At 41.5% G+C, this 13,140-nt stretch overlaps 1 protein-coding gene across 10 annotated transcripts in view; it reads right to left on the reverse strand.

Moving 5' to 3' along the window:
* Nucleotides 1–9,981: 9,981 nt before the first annotated feature.
* Nucleotides 9,982–13,140, reverse strand: part of mllt3 (MLLT3 super elongation complex subunit) — a 49,264-nt gene continuing 46,105 nt past the window's right edge. For all 10 annotated transcript variants that reach the window (XM_029753728.1, XM_029753726.1, XM_029753725.1 and 7 more), the window contains one exon: nt 9,982–12,894. In XM_029753728.1, coding sequence (XP_029609588.1) covers nt 12,763–12,894 — 132 coding nt within the window. In that variant the 3' untranslated portion in view covers nt 9,982–12,762. The remainder of the gene's footprint in view (nt 12,895–13,140) is intronic.

The raw sequence follows: 13,140 nt of genomic DNA on the forward strand, positions 1-13,140 counted from the left end.
ATGTCTTAATCTTGATGGGACCATTATAAATTAGACATACTTTGTTTCTGGCCTGCAAATTGCTTTTGACAAACCACTCTGTGCAGCCCTTCACAGAATCTTTAAACCTTGTGGCCCTTGAGCTGAAATGATTCCCACCCTGATGTAGCCTCTGTCCAGGTGTTCCTAAAGGAGAAATTGTATGGGTGCACGATTGACATGCTTCAGGCAGTTGGGGCCTGTCACTGCATCAGATAATCAAAAAGCTACCTATGCGGGAAAGGCTTTCTTGGTGAGCCTTCACATGGCAGAAATATTGCTGCTGTGAGTGACAAATGCATAATAGAATTTTTCACTTCAAATATAAAACTTGTCAGTGGGATTTCAGTCTTATTTTTAACATGACTCCTTAATAAAATGACAGCACATTTGTGCCACTCTCTTTACACAAAGCCCACTTTTGTTCTGAGTTTGATACATTGCATCAAACTACATGTTTTCTCAGTGGATTTTTATCTTTTTTTTGTTAATGTTTAACTGATGAATAGGTTCAGTTAAATTCAGCTCAATGTCTTCTATTCTGTCCACTAGGTGTCACTTGCACCATGGAGTATGTGACAGTACTACCAGCATTCAGCTGTGGGATACATTTTTTTTTTTCTTAAGCGACTGGTCGGTTGGAACATAATTACAATCTGTAGACTTCGAATTGACCGCAAGAAGCCCAAACATATTTGACAAACATTTCAAGTCTTGTTACATTTACGGTCACGTGTGTTATGCGTGGGAACAGATTTCCAAAATAAAAACAACTTGGAGCTAATTTCCTGGTCTTTTATGTCCAACAATTAAAATGATAAATATAACTGGGCTGCTAGTTGGGGAAACCTGCGATAGCAGTTACCCACATGAGATTTTTGCATCTAATTAATGAATACTTGTTTGAAAAAAAGGGATCACTTCTTGAATTGCTGAAGTTAAATGGAATCTACCAACACCTGAATGTTCTGTAGGCCTATCTATCTTTTCAGTCAAAGGCACCAAGTTGAGGGGGGGAAGAAATAGGGATGTCAGTAGAAATCCTTTTTTGAGGAGTGACACTTTAATGACAGATTTGCAGTGGGTTATGACAGGGCCGGGAGTGAGGTAACTAGACAGGTGTGCGGTATGACAAAGGCAGGCTTTGGTTTGAGTGCCGACGACATTTCTCACTAAGTTACTCACCTGAGGAGATACTGTTTGGAATACGGTTAGAGTGTTTTCTATCCAAATCTACTAATTATATGCATATTCTCGTTTCTGGGCAAGAGTAGTAACCAGTTTAAATCGGGTACGTTTTTTATCCGGCCGTGCAAATACTGCCCCCTAGCCCCAACAGGTTAATAATTGTTAAAAATTGGTTATAAACATGCACAATTCCAAGTTCCAATTTGACTTTTTCATAATGGATTATACAGTTTGGTGGCACCTTGCCATACACTAACTATGTCAATAACTAAATAAACTAAATCATATTGACCACCTACCTCTTTCACCAACCTGGATTGTATTTACTAGGAACCAAACAGAAGCAAATTGAATGAAACAGGGAGGGACCTACCTGGATTTGTCCAATAGAAACTTGTTTTTCGTTGCTACAATATTGACTAATGAATAAACCTGGCTAATTTCAGAGTGGTTACAGCAATGTCCATTGGCATTCTTTTTGTTCTTGATTGATAAGAAACTTGGTTAACTTGAACATGCTCAAACAAGGAGATAATTTGTAGGGTCCATCTCATTGCACCTGTTGGCAGGGTTGGTAAGGTTACTTTCTAAATGTAATCAGTCAGTTACTAGTCACCTGTCAAATGTAATGTAACGTTTGGTTTACCCAAACTCAGTAACGTAATCAGATTACTTTCCTTTACTTTTGGATTACTTTCCCCTTAAGAGGCAGTAAATGAAGACAAAAAGGTTCCGTCAAACATATTTGGTGTGTCATCATAGTGGTCTCTGACTTGTGGTCAGACTCGCTCAGCTGGAACAAACAAAACCTTTTTCGATGCTGACTTTAATGTCATTGAGTAAACGAAAGGTGTCAATGTATTTTTTCACCTTTCTGAATTTAAAAGTAATCCTAGAAGTGATGATCTATTTTTTTCAAAAGTATGTAATCTAATTACAATATTATTACAGTTACAGTTTCAAAAAAAAAATCAGATTACAAAAAAACTCCCCAACTCTGCCTGCTGGGCCATTGATGGCATGGCAGCTCCTCTCATAGCCACATCAGTGTGCCCTCCAGCACCCTGCACTTCAAGAAGGATTGCCTACAATCTTCCAGGTCCCAGAGTTTCAACTGATTCATTAACAGCAATGAGCACAGACAGGCACCCTCATTTCTTTAAGGGCATGCCAGATAGCCTGGAAACTGCCGGGATCACAAGTGATATGATCATATATTTTCTTCTGTCAAGGCAGGAATAAGAAGAGTATGAGTTGGAGAGCTGTCTGTCAGCCTGTGGGCATGACAGCATGGCCTGTTGGCCCCATGATTCAGCCTGGTGAGATTGGTGAGGGTATAGATGAGGTGTGGATTGTCTAGGCTTACTAGTGGAGGGTGGTGGAGGCAGAAATAGGAAGGACAGGCTGATTGGCGTTTACATATTTGCTGTTGAATAAAATGGCCAGATCAAAAGGTTTGTTCACAATCTCACTGGGTCATTGAAGACCAAGTCCCATACTACACCTACACTGAGTAAGAAGCATTTTACTGTGGTAAGTTATCGTTAGACCACTATAAGAACATTAAAGTATATGTACTCTTTTAAATAGCTAATCCTCAATTGTCATCTGATTGGCCTATTGATTGTTTATTTTGTATCTGTGATGAAAACTTGTTGGCTAATGAGTCTTTTCCTCGATCAAGACCAATCCAGTCCACACAGTTCACAAACCGAGAACCAGGCCAACAAAGCACCACAGCACTCAACCATTAAGTCAATTAAGATGAAAAATAAAGGGGTCTCTGCCGTTCATTTGTTTTCAATTAGTTTGCAGAAAATAAGCAGTGCACACCTTGAGGCTTTAGAGTCGGGTTGCCTCCCAAATGGCACTGTATTCCCTATATGGTGCACTACCTTCCACCAGGGTCCATAGGGCTCTGATAAAAAATGGTGCACCAAATAAGGAATAGGGTGCCATTTGGGACACACCCATTATGTTTCCCTACGCCCTGCTGGAAACTATCCCCCACATCTTGGGCCTTCAGAGAGGGACAGGGAGTATTTCAGGTTCATGACGCTTTAATGGAATGTGCATATCAGCATGTCATCACGAGATTATGGGAATTTACTACTGACAATGGAGGAAAATGTTGCTGTGCAAGACAAAGTGATTTCCTTTGAACTCTTATGAACCTTTGAATCCAGTATTACAGAACTGATATTAAATTATACTATATATTATATAGAATATATTTATACAGTATATACACAACATATTATACATTTTTAAACAGGAGTAATTGAATAGGTTAAGTAGACTTGTATTAGAGTTGAATAACCTTTTTTATTTTATTTTTTACATGTACTGTATGTTAGGTCGTTAATGTTTAAACTTCCTCATGCCATTACAGTTTTGCGACTACTTATCCTGGTGTTAAAGCGCATTGTTAATATTTTATAACTGACAAAATAATGCCACATAAGCTGAATATATTTACTCTCCACATGAACATTTTTTGCCTGAATAAATACCATATTATAAAATCTCCTTCCACAACACACCTTGAGGGAGCGATGCTTACCGGTTAGTAAAAAGCTATGTGTCGTTTGACAACAGTTGGGAAAGACGGTCAACAGGCATACTGAATTCAAGATTTGTTTTTCTCTTCCTCTTTCATGTTCAACACTTTGGTCTGTTTGGTGGCAGGTGGCTGGCTGGTAGCATTTGAATGCTGAGCAGGTCAGGTTCTACTGGTTTCAGTCTCCCTGGTACCACCAGCAGACTACACACTAAATCCAACTCACCAGAACAGACATACAGCAGTATTAGAGAGCAGATCTGTAATCTGTTTTCAGAGGATAAGATTCCATTGAAAGTTGGAGTTCAATAGATTTGTCTAGTTTTTTCCCTTATGTGTGTCTCCCCCTCTCCCTCCTTTCCCGTGGGGTTTTGTGGCAGGGTATTGTGTGTGTGTGTGTACATGTGTGTTTGTGAGGGAGAGTGTCTGCGGGCTCACACAGACTGGGGTGGGCTGCCAGGGGTCACGGCTCACTGGTCCTCCTAGAGAGAGAAAGAGAGACAGTGCCAAGCCCCACCGAAATCAAAGACCAGGTTTAGGATTGGGACTCGTTCCAAAAAAGCTGGACTCATTTGAAGGGATGGAGCAAGGTCTGGGGTTGGAAGAAGGTGGGAGGTGCCAGGAGGGGAAGGGGGGGATAAAAACAATAATCAAACCTAGGGCGTCTGGGGACCCAGACGTTTGGGAACCCTTTATGCGGCCCTCGCCTGGTCCCAGTCTGTATGGAGACCTAGGGGGATCCCTCCTACCCCCTGCCGCGCTCCCCTCTTCTCCCCATCCTCTTTGATGTCTGCTTGCTTTTGTTCTTTACATAACTTGATCTGATTTTTGAAAAGCTAATTTGTATGCCGCTTTCGGGGCGACAGAGCTGCCACCCAGAATTCTACAGGAGAGCTGACAGCAAGGTCAACAAGATTGGCCACACAGAGGAAAAGAGACGGGACACAACTAAGCTAAAGCATATGATAAATGCTTTTGAATTATTGTCACTGGGGGCAAATTTGATGACAATGGCAGATTAGTCTGGGTGGATGAAATCTCTTGGCAAATGGGAGGCGGGGATGCTTCGGTGGTCGCCATTCACTATCAATTTCCTCCCAGAAAATAGAAAGTATATACTGGAATTACCTTTGACGTGGCTTATACACTCCTTAGGTTCAACTATTTTTTTTGGTTTTTGCTTTCATATCCAACTCTTAAATGTGTCATGAAATCCATAAAAATGGATTTCATGCCCAAAGCACGCAATGCATAATTCAAATAACCAAATTGTAAGTCACTTTGTAAAACAGAAAACACAAATGAGCCTTCTCATTGGACACCTACAGGTAATCATCCTAAAAACGGTTAGTCATTTCTTGTCACACCAAACACAACTCTAGAGCCAGTGTAAACATGTGGATGCAAAAGGAAGAATTTTCTTTGTGATGTCAGCATTTAGGGGTCCTTTGTCGAGAACAGTCTGGAGCATGCCTTTGGGGAGAGAGGGAGGGATGGCGGGGGGGCTGAGACGGAGAGAAGGACGACAGAGGGAGGGGGGGTGAGACTTTTCATCAACCTTCAGCTTTAATGACTTCCTTTAGGTGCTTTTTGACTGCCTTCCAGAGGGGCAGCGGGAGGGAGGGAGCTTTCTCTCCAGACTTGGCCTCATGCCAAGATGACAATCAATGTCTCTGTGTGTCTACTGTGGGAGATTATTTCAGAGGTCTCTCCCCCACTGCCCCCCCTCACCCCTCTCTTTTTTTATTGGAGGAAATGGTATTTGGAAGCTACAACAGGATGTCCCGTCGCTGGCCCTGACTGAACTGTTTCAACCCCCCTCCGCCCCCCCATCCCTCGCTTCCTCATCCCTCCGTCCTCCCTCCGTCCTCTCTCTTCTATGGCTGGACATTGTGAAATGGCTTAAATTAATCCAGGATCCCCAAAGCAGAACCCCCCCCCCCCCACCCCCCACCCCCTCTCCCCCCGTTCTCTCGCTCCTTTAGAATACCAGTGAAATCAGACACAAATGAGTAATGCTTCTCTTCATCCTCCTCTCGTCTCCACCGTCTCAGTCCCTCTCGCAGGATTATCATCTAGTCGCCGGATGGTGTCGTTGCCGCGGACGATGCAATGGTGTTTCTGCCATAGAATTAGGAATTAGAATACTAGACATGAACTTTCTGATGTGTTAAAGGTCAGCCATTCTGGTCATGGAGATGGTCAACCATGGCTTGCCAGTGCTGTAATAAAATAGTGTGAAATAATTAATTTTAAGAATTTATCTACACTGTTTATTTTTTTGCTAGCCAGGCAGTTTTAGAAAAATGTATGGAATTATCCAAATTAACTGCCAATATCCCAATTCAAACAATGCAGTCAATCCTCAACCATACACTGGCTGAAATCAGCTAATAGGATTTTTACTGAACAAAAATATAAATGCAACATGCAACAATTTTAAAGATTTTACTGAGTTACAGTTCACATAAAGGAAATCAGTCAATTGAAGTAAATAAATTAGGTCCTAATCTATGGATTACACATGACTGCGAACACATATGCAACTGTTGGTCACAGATACCTTAAAAAAAGGTGGGGGAGAGGATCAGAAAACCTGTCAGTATCTGGTGTGACCACCATTTGCCTCATGTAGCATGACACATCTCCTTTGCATAGAGTTGATCAGGCTGTAGATTGTGACCTGTGGAATGTTGTCCCACTCCTCTTCAATGGCTGTGTAAAGTTGCTGGATATTGGTGGGAACTGGAACATACGGTTGTACACGTCGATCCAGAGCCTCCCAAACATGCTCAATTGGTGACATGTCTGGTGAGTACGCAGGCCATGGAAGAATTGGGACATTTTCAGCTTCCAGGAATTGTGTACAGATCCTTGCGTCACAGGGCTGTGCATTTTCATGCTGAAACATGAGGTGATGGAGGCGGATGAATGGCACGACAATGGGCCCTGTTGAGCGCAAACCTGAAAGTTGTGAAAATTCTGTGCAACTTCCAGCGCACGTTTACTGTGAACGCTGAGGCTGTACCCGCTTTAAGTTCGTTTTAACAGGGGCCAAGTAGGCTATTTGACAATAATGTAGGTCTACCAGTGGCCTACAATCAAAAACAAATGGAGAAAATGCATCCCATAACATTTGTAACATGGAAATGCAGTTATATCATTCAGCCAACAGTAGCAGCCAATGTGTGGTGCTCAATGTAGACCTATATTGAAAAAAACATGCAGAGCTTGACGTCAACCGGTTTATCCACTTGTCCTTCAGCTAAGGTGACTGAAAATGTGTTTGATGCAAGAAACTACTTTACAAAATAAAATGCATTATTTAGGGGGTCTGTGGTTGTGAGGCCGGTTAGACATACTGCCAAATTCTCTAAAATTATGTTGGAGGTGGCTTATGGTAGAGAAATTGAAATTAAATTATCCAGCAACAGCTCTGGACATTCCTGCAGTCAGCATGCCAACTGCAGAACTTGAGGCATCTATGCATTGTGTTGTGTGACAAAACTGTGCATTTTAGAGTGCCTTTTTATTGTCCCCAGCACAGGGTGCACCTGTGTAATGATCATGTTGTTTAATCAGCTTCTTGATAATCCATCCACCTGACAGGTGTGGCCTATCTTGGCAAAGGAGAAGTGCTCACTAACAGGGATGTAAACAAATGTGTACACAACATTTTAGAGAAATAATATTTTTGTGCATATGGAAAATTCGGGGCTCTTTTATTTCAGCTCATGAAACATGGGACCAACACTTTACATGTTGCGTTTACATTTTTGCTCAGTATAGGTAACTTGTAAATACAACAAGTACTGATATTGTATCATAATAGCACACACACAGCTTTACAAAAAAACAAAAGGGTTTACAATAAATATATTACATACATTACCTGACTTACTTTTATTTTCCTGCACAAGTAAAAACAGGATTATGCCTCTACTGCCATTCATTCCAAATAGACTGGTTTGGATTTCTCCCTGACCAATATGGCTGCCATTTTCACCCCATTCTGGAACTTTGAGGGATATGCCATAGCCCCGCTACTAATTTCAAAACAAATTTTGTCACATGCTTTGTAAAACAGTGAAATGCTTACTTACGGGCCCTTCCCAACAATGCAGAGAAAAAAATAGAAATAGATAACAAGGAATAAATGCACAATGAGTAATGATAACTTGGCTATATACACAGGGTATGGTGTCAGCTGCAGTGAATCACAATGAGTGTAGAGTTCAAGAGAAGAGCTTAAGAAACCATGGCTGAAAAACAAAAAAAACAACTAAGTGGACAATCTAAAACACACTGAGGAAAGGAGTTGAAGAACGATTGAAGGATCTAGCCATGTCCAATCCATAACTATCATCGTGCGACAAAAAGCAGCTGGACAAGCTCTGAGGCTCAGGCCTGTTGCCTTGCAGCCTGTACCGTCATGTATACATACGGTACTTAAACCAGACCATTGAAAAGCAGCTTAAGTGAAAGGCGGATATCTTTGAAGTGATGCATTTGGCAGCACTGCTCAGACCACAACCAAACAAGATCCTCTTCTTAAATGGTGTGATATGATAGCAGTATACTCTCTCTTACATCACTGACAAACAGGTCTGCCAGCAAAACAAGTGTATCCAAGCTCTTTGTTACCAGAATGACAGACACAACAGCTTGTGGAATTGTCTTTAAAAAAGGGACTCCAGCAAAAACAAAATATTATAAATTATGATTATTTAAGCCATTTCAATCTCTTTGTCATTATTAAGTAACTTCCCAAAGGCAAAAAACCTGCATATAAGAACTGATAATTTTTTTTGCAACAATAGTGACATTGGTAAATTACTTCTAGAACGATAATGTCTCCTTAAGACTTTTGTTGGGCTAACTCTTTCCCACCGCTGCAAATACAGTGTGAAAACTGTCAATGGACAACTGGAGTAGCCTCTGGCTCTTACACGAGGTGGAATGGCAGAGTAAGGAGTATGATGGCGCCGTGTTAATGCGATTAGAAGTGTATCACATTCTCAAAATACCTTGGCACCACCATCGTCCACCTGCTCCAATTCATTAAACAGCTGCTCAAAATGTGTTAAGTTGGCTGGCTTAGCATGTCCGTTAGTGGCCATAGCCTTCACATGTCCAACACTATACCAGCTACTCCCTGGCTGCATCACAAATGGCACCCTATTCCCATTATAGTACACTACTTTTGACCAGGGACCATAGGCCTCGGGTCAAAGGTAGTGCCACTACATCGTTAATAGGGTGTAATTTGGGACACAGGAGAGTTGTCCTTACAGACAGGAAGGTCCTTACCGTGCAGGTTGTAGGGGGTACATCTCAATAGTCTAAAGTGGCATCCTCCTCTCCCTACTTCTCTCTCAACCACACGGATCTAAACGAACAGGAGTATATTCAGTGTGTTGCAGATAGAAATGTAATGAAGAGCAGACATAATTCCATATTCTACATGACAGAAAAATCATATCCGGTTGTGACAACACATTTCTATCTGCACACACTCCTGGACAGGGCCCAGGACAGCTAACCTTGGCAGCGAGCTCTGAACGAATCTGAGAGGATTTCAATTGGCGAGCAATACAGCGAACAAGAGCTGAAAATCCTATTTTAAAAGAAGAGGTTATTTCCCTGATAAAAGGCTTGAGCATGATACTTCCCCATCCCCTTCACAAAATGGGGAGTCTGGATGCCTTCCAAACGTTTGTCCGACCACCTACATTGACAAACCTAAAAACCACATGTGCTACACAAATCGTGTCAGCTAATTAAAGAGCGGATCAACATTCTGACCTGAGACCTGTGTTATGTATAAAAAGAAATGGTTCATGAACTTTTCCCATTTTATAGTCGCATTTATGTCTCAGAGATAAACTAGGGTCCTGTTCAGGGAGTGTACTTCTCATGCTACAGAAACGGCACATGCTGTGGGCTCCTCCCCCACGGCCCGAAAAAGGCTACCTATTTACTTTGTCTCGAAGATTCAGGATTCAAAACATCCTGAAACACTGGGCATTTGAAGATCCACTGAGAAATAATCAACACTTTGTTTAAAAGGAATAGTGGTGTTTATACAGTAGTTAGTGGCTAGTTGAAGAAAACTAAGGTTATCAAATGATCAAGTTGTCATTGGAATTCAGTGACATGAATGAAACCTTGAACGTGAAACCTTGAATCACACAAAACCAATGTCCTCACAGAAAGGAATTGCAACTGTGCATTTTATAGGAAATAGTCTGCAAGTTGAAAACACAGTAAATGGGTCAGATCTGGTCAAACTGACAGCAGAGACTGAGACATTAAGTTCCACATTCAACCCAACACAAAACTGCACTACATTGCAACCTCATGTCCCCCCCCCCATACATCTCAATAGGCAAGAGACGTGAGACTGAGATGACTGCTAGCGCTAGATATACAGATGAGGATAACAGAGGGGGTGCATTCAATAGAGCGAAATGTTCAGAATGTTGCAGATGGAGATGCAATGTATACTGTAGAGCTGAAACGACTGCCTATGCCTATTGTTCTGTAACGTTGCGCCATCCTGAACAGACCCGAGCATTACACGTCCCTTTGAAAAAGGTTGGTATTGTATACCGATTCCCAGCACTCACTTCTCTCCAAATAGAAGCATTCATATACACCAAGTCTACAAAACATTAAGAACACCTGCTCTTTCTGTGACAGACTGACCAGGTGAAAACTATGAACCCTTATTGATGTCACTTCAATTCGTGTAGATAAAAGGGGAGGAGACAAGTTAAAGGATTTTTACGCCTTGCGACGTGCGTGTTCCATTCAGAGGGAGAATTGTCAAGACAAAATATTTGTGTTTGAACGGGGTATGGTAGGTGCCAGGCGCACCGGTTTAAGTCAACACGGGCAAGCATCACTGTGGTACGCTTGAGACCTTGTAGAGTCCATTCCCTGACGGATTGAAGCTGTTCTGAGAGCAAAAGGGGGTGCAACTCAATATTAGGAAGGTGTTCCTTATGTTTTGTACACGCCGTGTATACAGGAAGTAATCGTGTTGCCCTCCCAAATTAGAAACATAGGGGGGAGCAGTGTGGTCATTTAGTCTGCCATTTGAATTGTAGAACTAATTAGAAGAAAGTCAAGTATAGTGATGAAATCTAACCAAAACAATTTGCTGCATGTTGTGGATCCACCAGAAAGAAGCCAGTAATAGCTTTGACTAAAACACATGATTGTAAGTTACCATTGTTTAAAATACCAAATGTTATTTTTTTCCCAACCTTCCAAGAAATGAAAGATGACAATAATCACAACGTTTATATACAAATAAACAATAGATCATGATATTCCAACCAAAACAAACATCTTTGGGCTTAGAAAAAAAAAAAAAAAAAGAGAAATTACAAAATGTCATTGCAACAAAGTCAAAACAAACAAAAAAATGTTACATTTACAGTGACTAACTATTTTTACCACAGGTTGCACATTTCCTCATCTGTACAAAACACAGCATTTTTATTGTATGTCCTAAGAATACACAAACTCATAAGACTGACATTGGTCAAGAAAAAAATGCAACATATTCTGCCTTTGAGTGGCCCTGTGAGCAGCTACAACCATGGGTATTCCTGTTGAGGAATCGCTCTCAGCAGACAAAATTAACTTCAACTCCTCAGGCTAGCAAAAAGGACAGAGTTGCACAAAAGAAGATTCTCAGTTCAGTTCTCTCAATTCTAATGCACAACTTTGATTTGGCAACTGAGGTCACCTTGAAATAAATAAGATTCAATGTCTTACATACGTAAGAGTACATTTTCCCCCCTAAAATTCCAGGATTCAAAATAGTTAATTTTTAGCACAGGCCTGCTTACAATACTGCCCAACCAAGCAAAAAAAAGGCAGTAACTGCTCATTTGGTTGAAAATAAGGTCATTTTTGCAACATTATATACATGCGGACAAGTATCCTGCCTCTATTGTATTGTATTTTGGAGAAAATGGGGGTCATGTTAGCAGTAAGGTACTGTGAAACCAAGGTAAATAAAAGCCATTTCTATCAGTTCCACACTATGAGCAGTTACTGCCTTTTTGTTTGGTAGGGCAGAATAGATTGATCACAAACACTAGGCTTGGTTTCAACTTGAGCAGCGGAATACAAGTGAGCGCTTGTAAAAACAACATGCAGTACACTTTGGAAATTTGCCTCGTCATTGTCCAATACATCAATTAAAGTTTTGGTACCAAGAATGGAATATACAATTGTGTTAATTTCAACAATTTGAGTCCATGATTTGTCTTCAGCTCGTACCGCTGGGCACTGATAACAATTATTGTTTTGGAGAGGGTAGATTTGCCGTCTTCATCTAGCGGGACGTTTGATTGCCATTCAAGTCATCCCTCACATAAGATCATTTAAATCTTAACGTTGTGATGACAACGCGCTGCTCCACCGTCCTTCCAGAGCCAGAGAGATGCATGTTGTGAAGTGCTTGCACAAGACTAACTCAGTGTTGCTATTCTCTCACACACGCACACACACGAAACTCAAACTCAATAAATAAAGACCGACAAACATGGTAAGGCAGTGTTGAACATGCACCATTCATCACAAAGAACGCCAAAAAAAATTCAATACATGGTAATAATATGCACATTAGTTTTAAAAGCAAGGTCTCTCTTTCTTTACCACGTTTTTTTGTCAACTGTGGAATTTTTCAAGGCTTTCTGGGTGATATTCCTGGTCGACAGGACTAATCTCCAGGGTGACACGACACACCGTTCCGGTCTGTGCTTACGGGCTACCCTGGTCACGTGGAGAGACAGGATCCAACGAGCATTGACCAGAAGGCCAGGCACTAAGACCCGGGCAGGGCCCGGCCGTGGCAAGTCGTCTTTTTGCATTGCAGTGAAAAGTACATTTTTTGGGGGGTGGGGGAGAGAACAAAAGAGGATGATTCCTAAGTTCTTCCAACATTGTTCCTTGCAGCAGCCAGCAGCTCCCAGACCTCACGACGTTCCAGACGTTTCCAGGTAACTCTGGAGCTTCCGCACCGTAGTTTTGTCCAGGGAGCAGAGGTCAAAGTCAAAAGTGGTGTTTGTGATGTGGAAGTGTCCAGTCTCCTCGATGAGGTTCACTATCTGTGAGGGGAAAGAAGGCACAGATAGAAAGTCAACAAACCCTTAGACTACAGTCTGTAAACCCTAATCCTACCAAGTACGGAGGAATTGTACACATTTCCTTTGTTAAATCATCCACATTCAACATAATTAGGAAGTTGTCCTAATGTTTGGTATATTGACCAGCAGCAGCGTTTCTGCCCTATACAGTCTCAGGGAGCAGCCTAGTCAGACAATGTTGGACCGCACACTATACAATAGACTAAT

Source organism: Salmo trutta, chromosome 5 (genome assembly GCF_901001165.1).
Source record: "Salmo trutta chromosome 5, fSalTru1.1, whole genome shotgun sequence".
NCBI lineage: Eukaryota > Metazoa > Chordata > Actinopteri > Salmoniformes > Salmonidae > Salmo > Salmo trutta.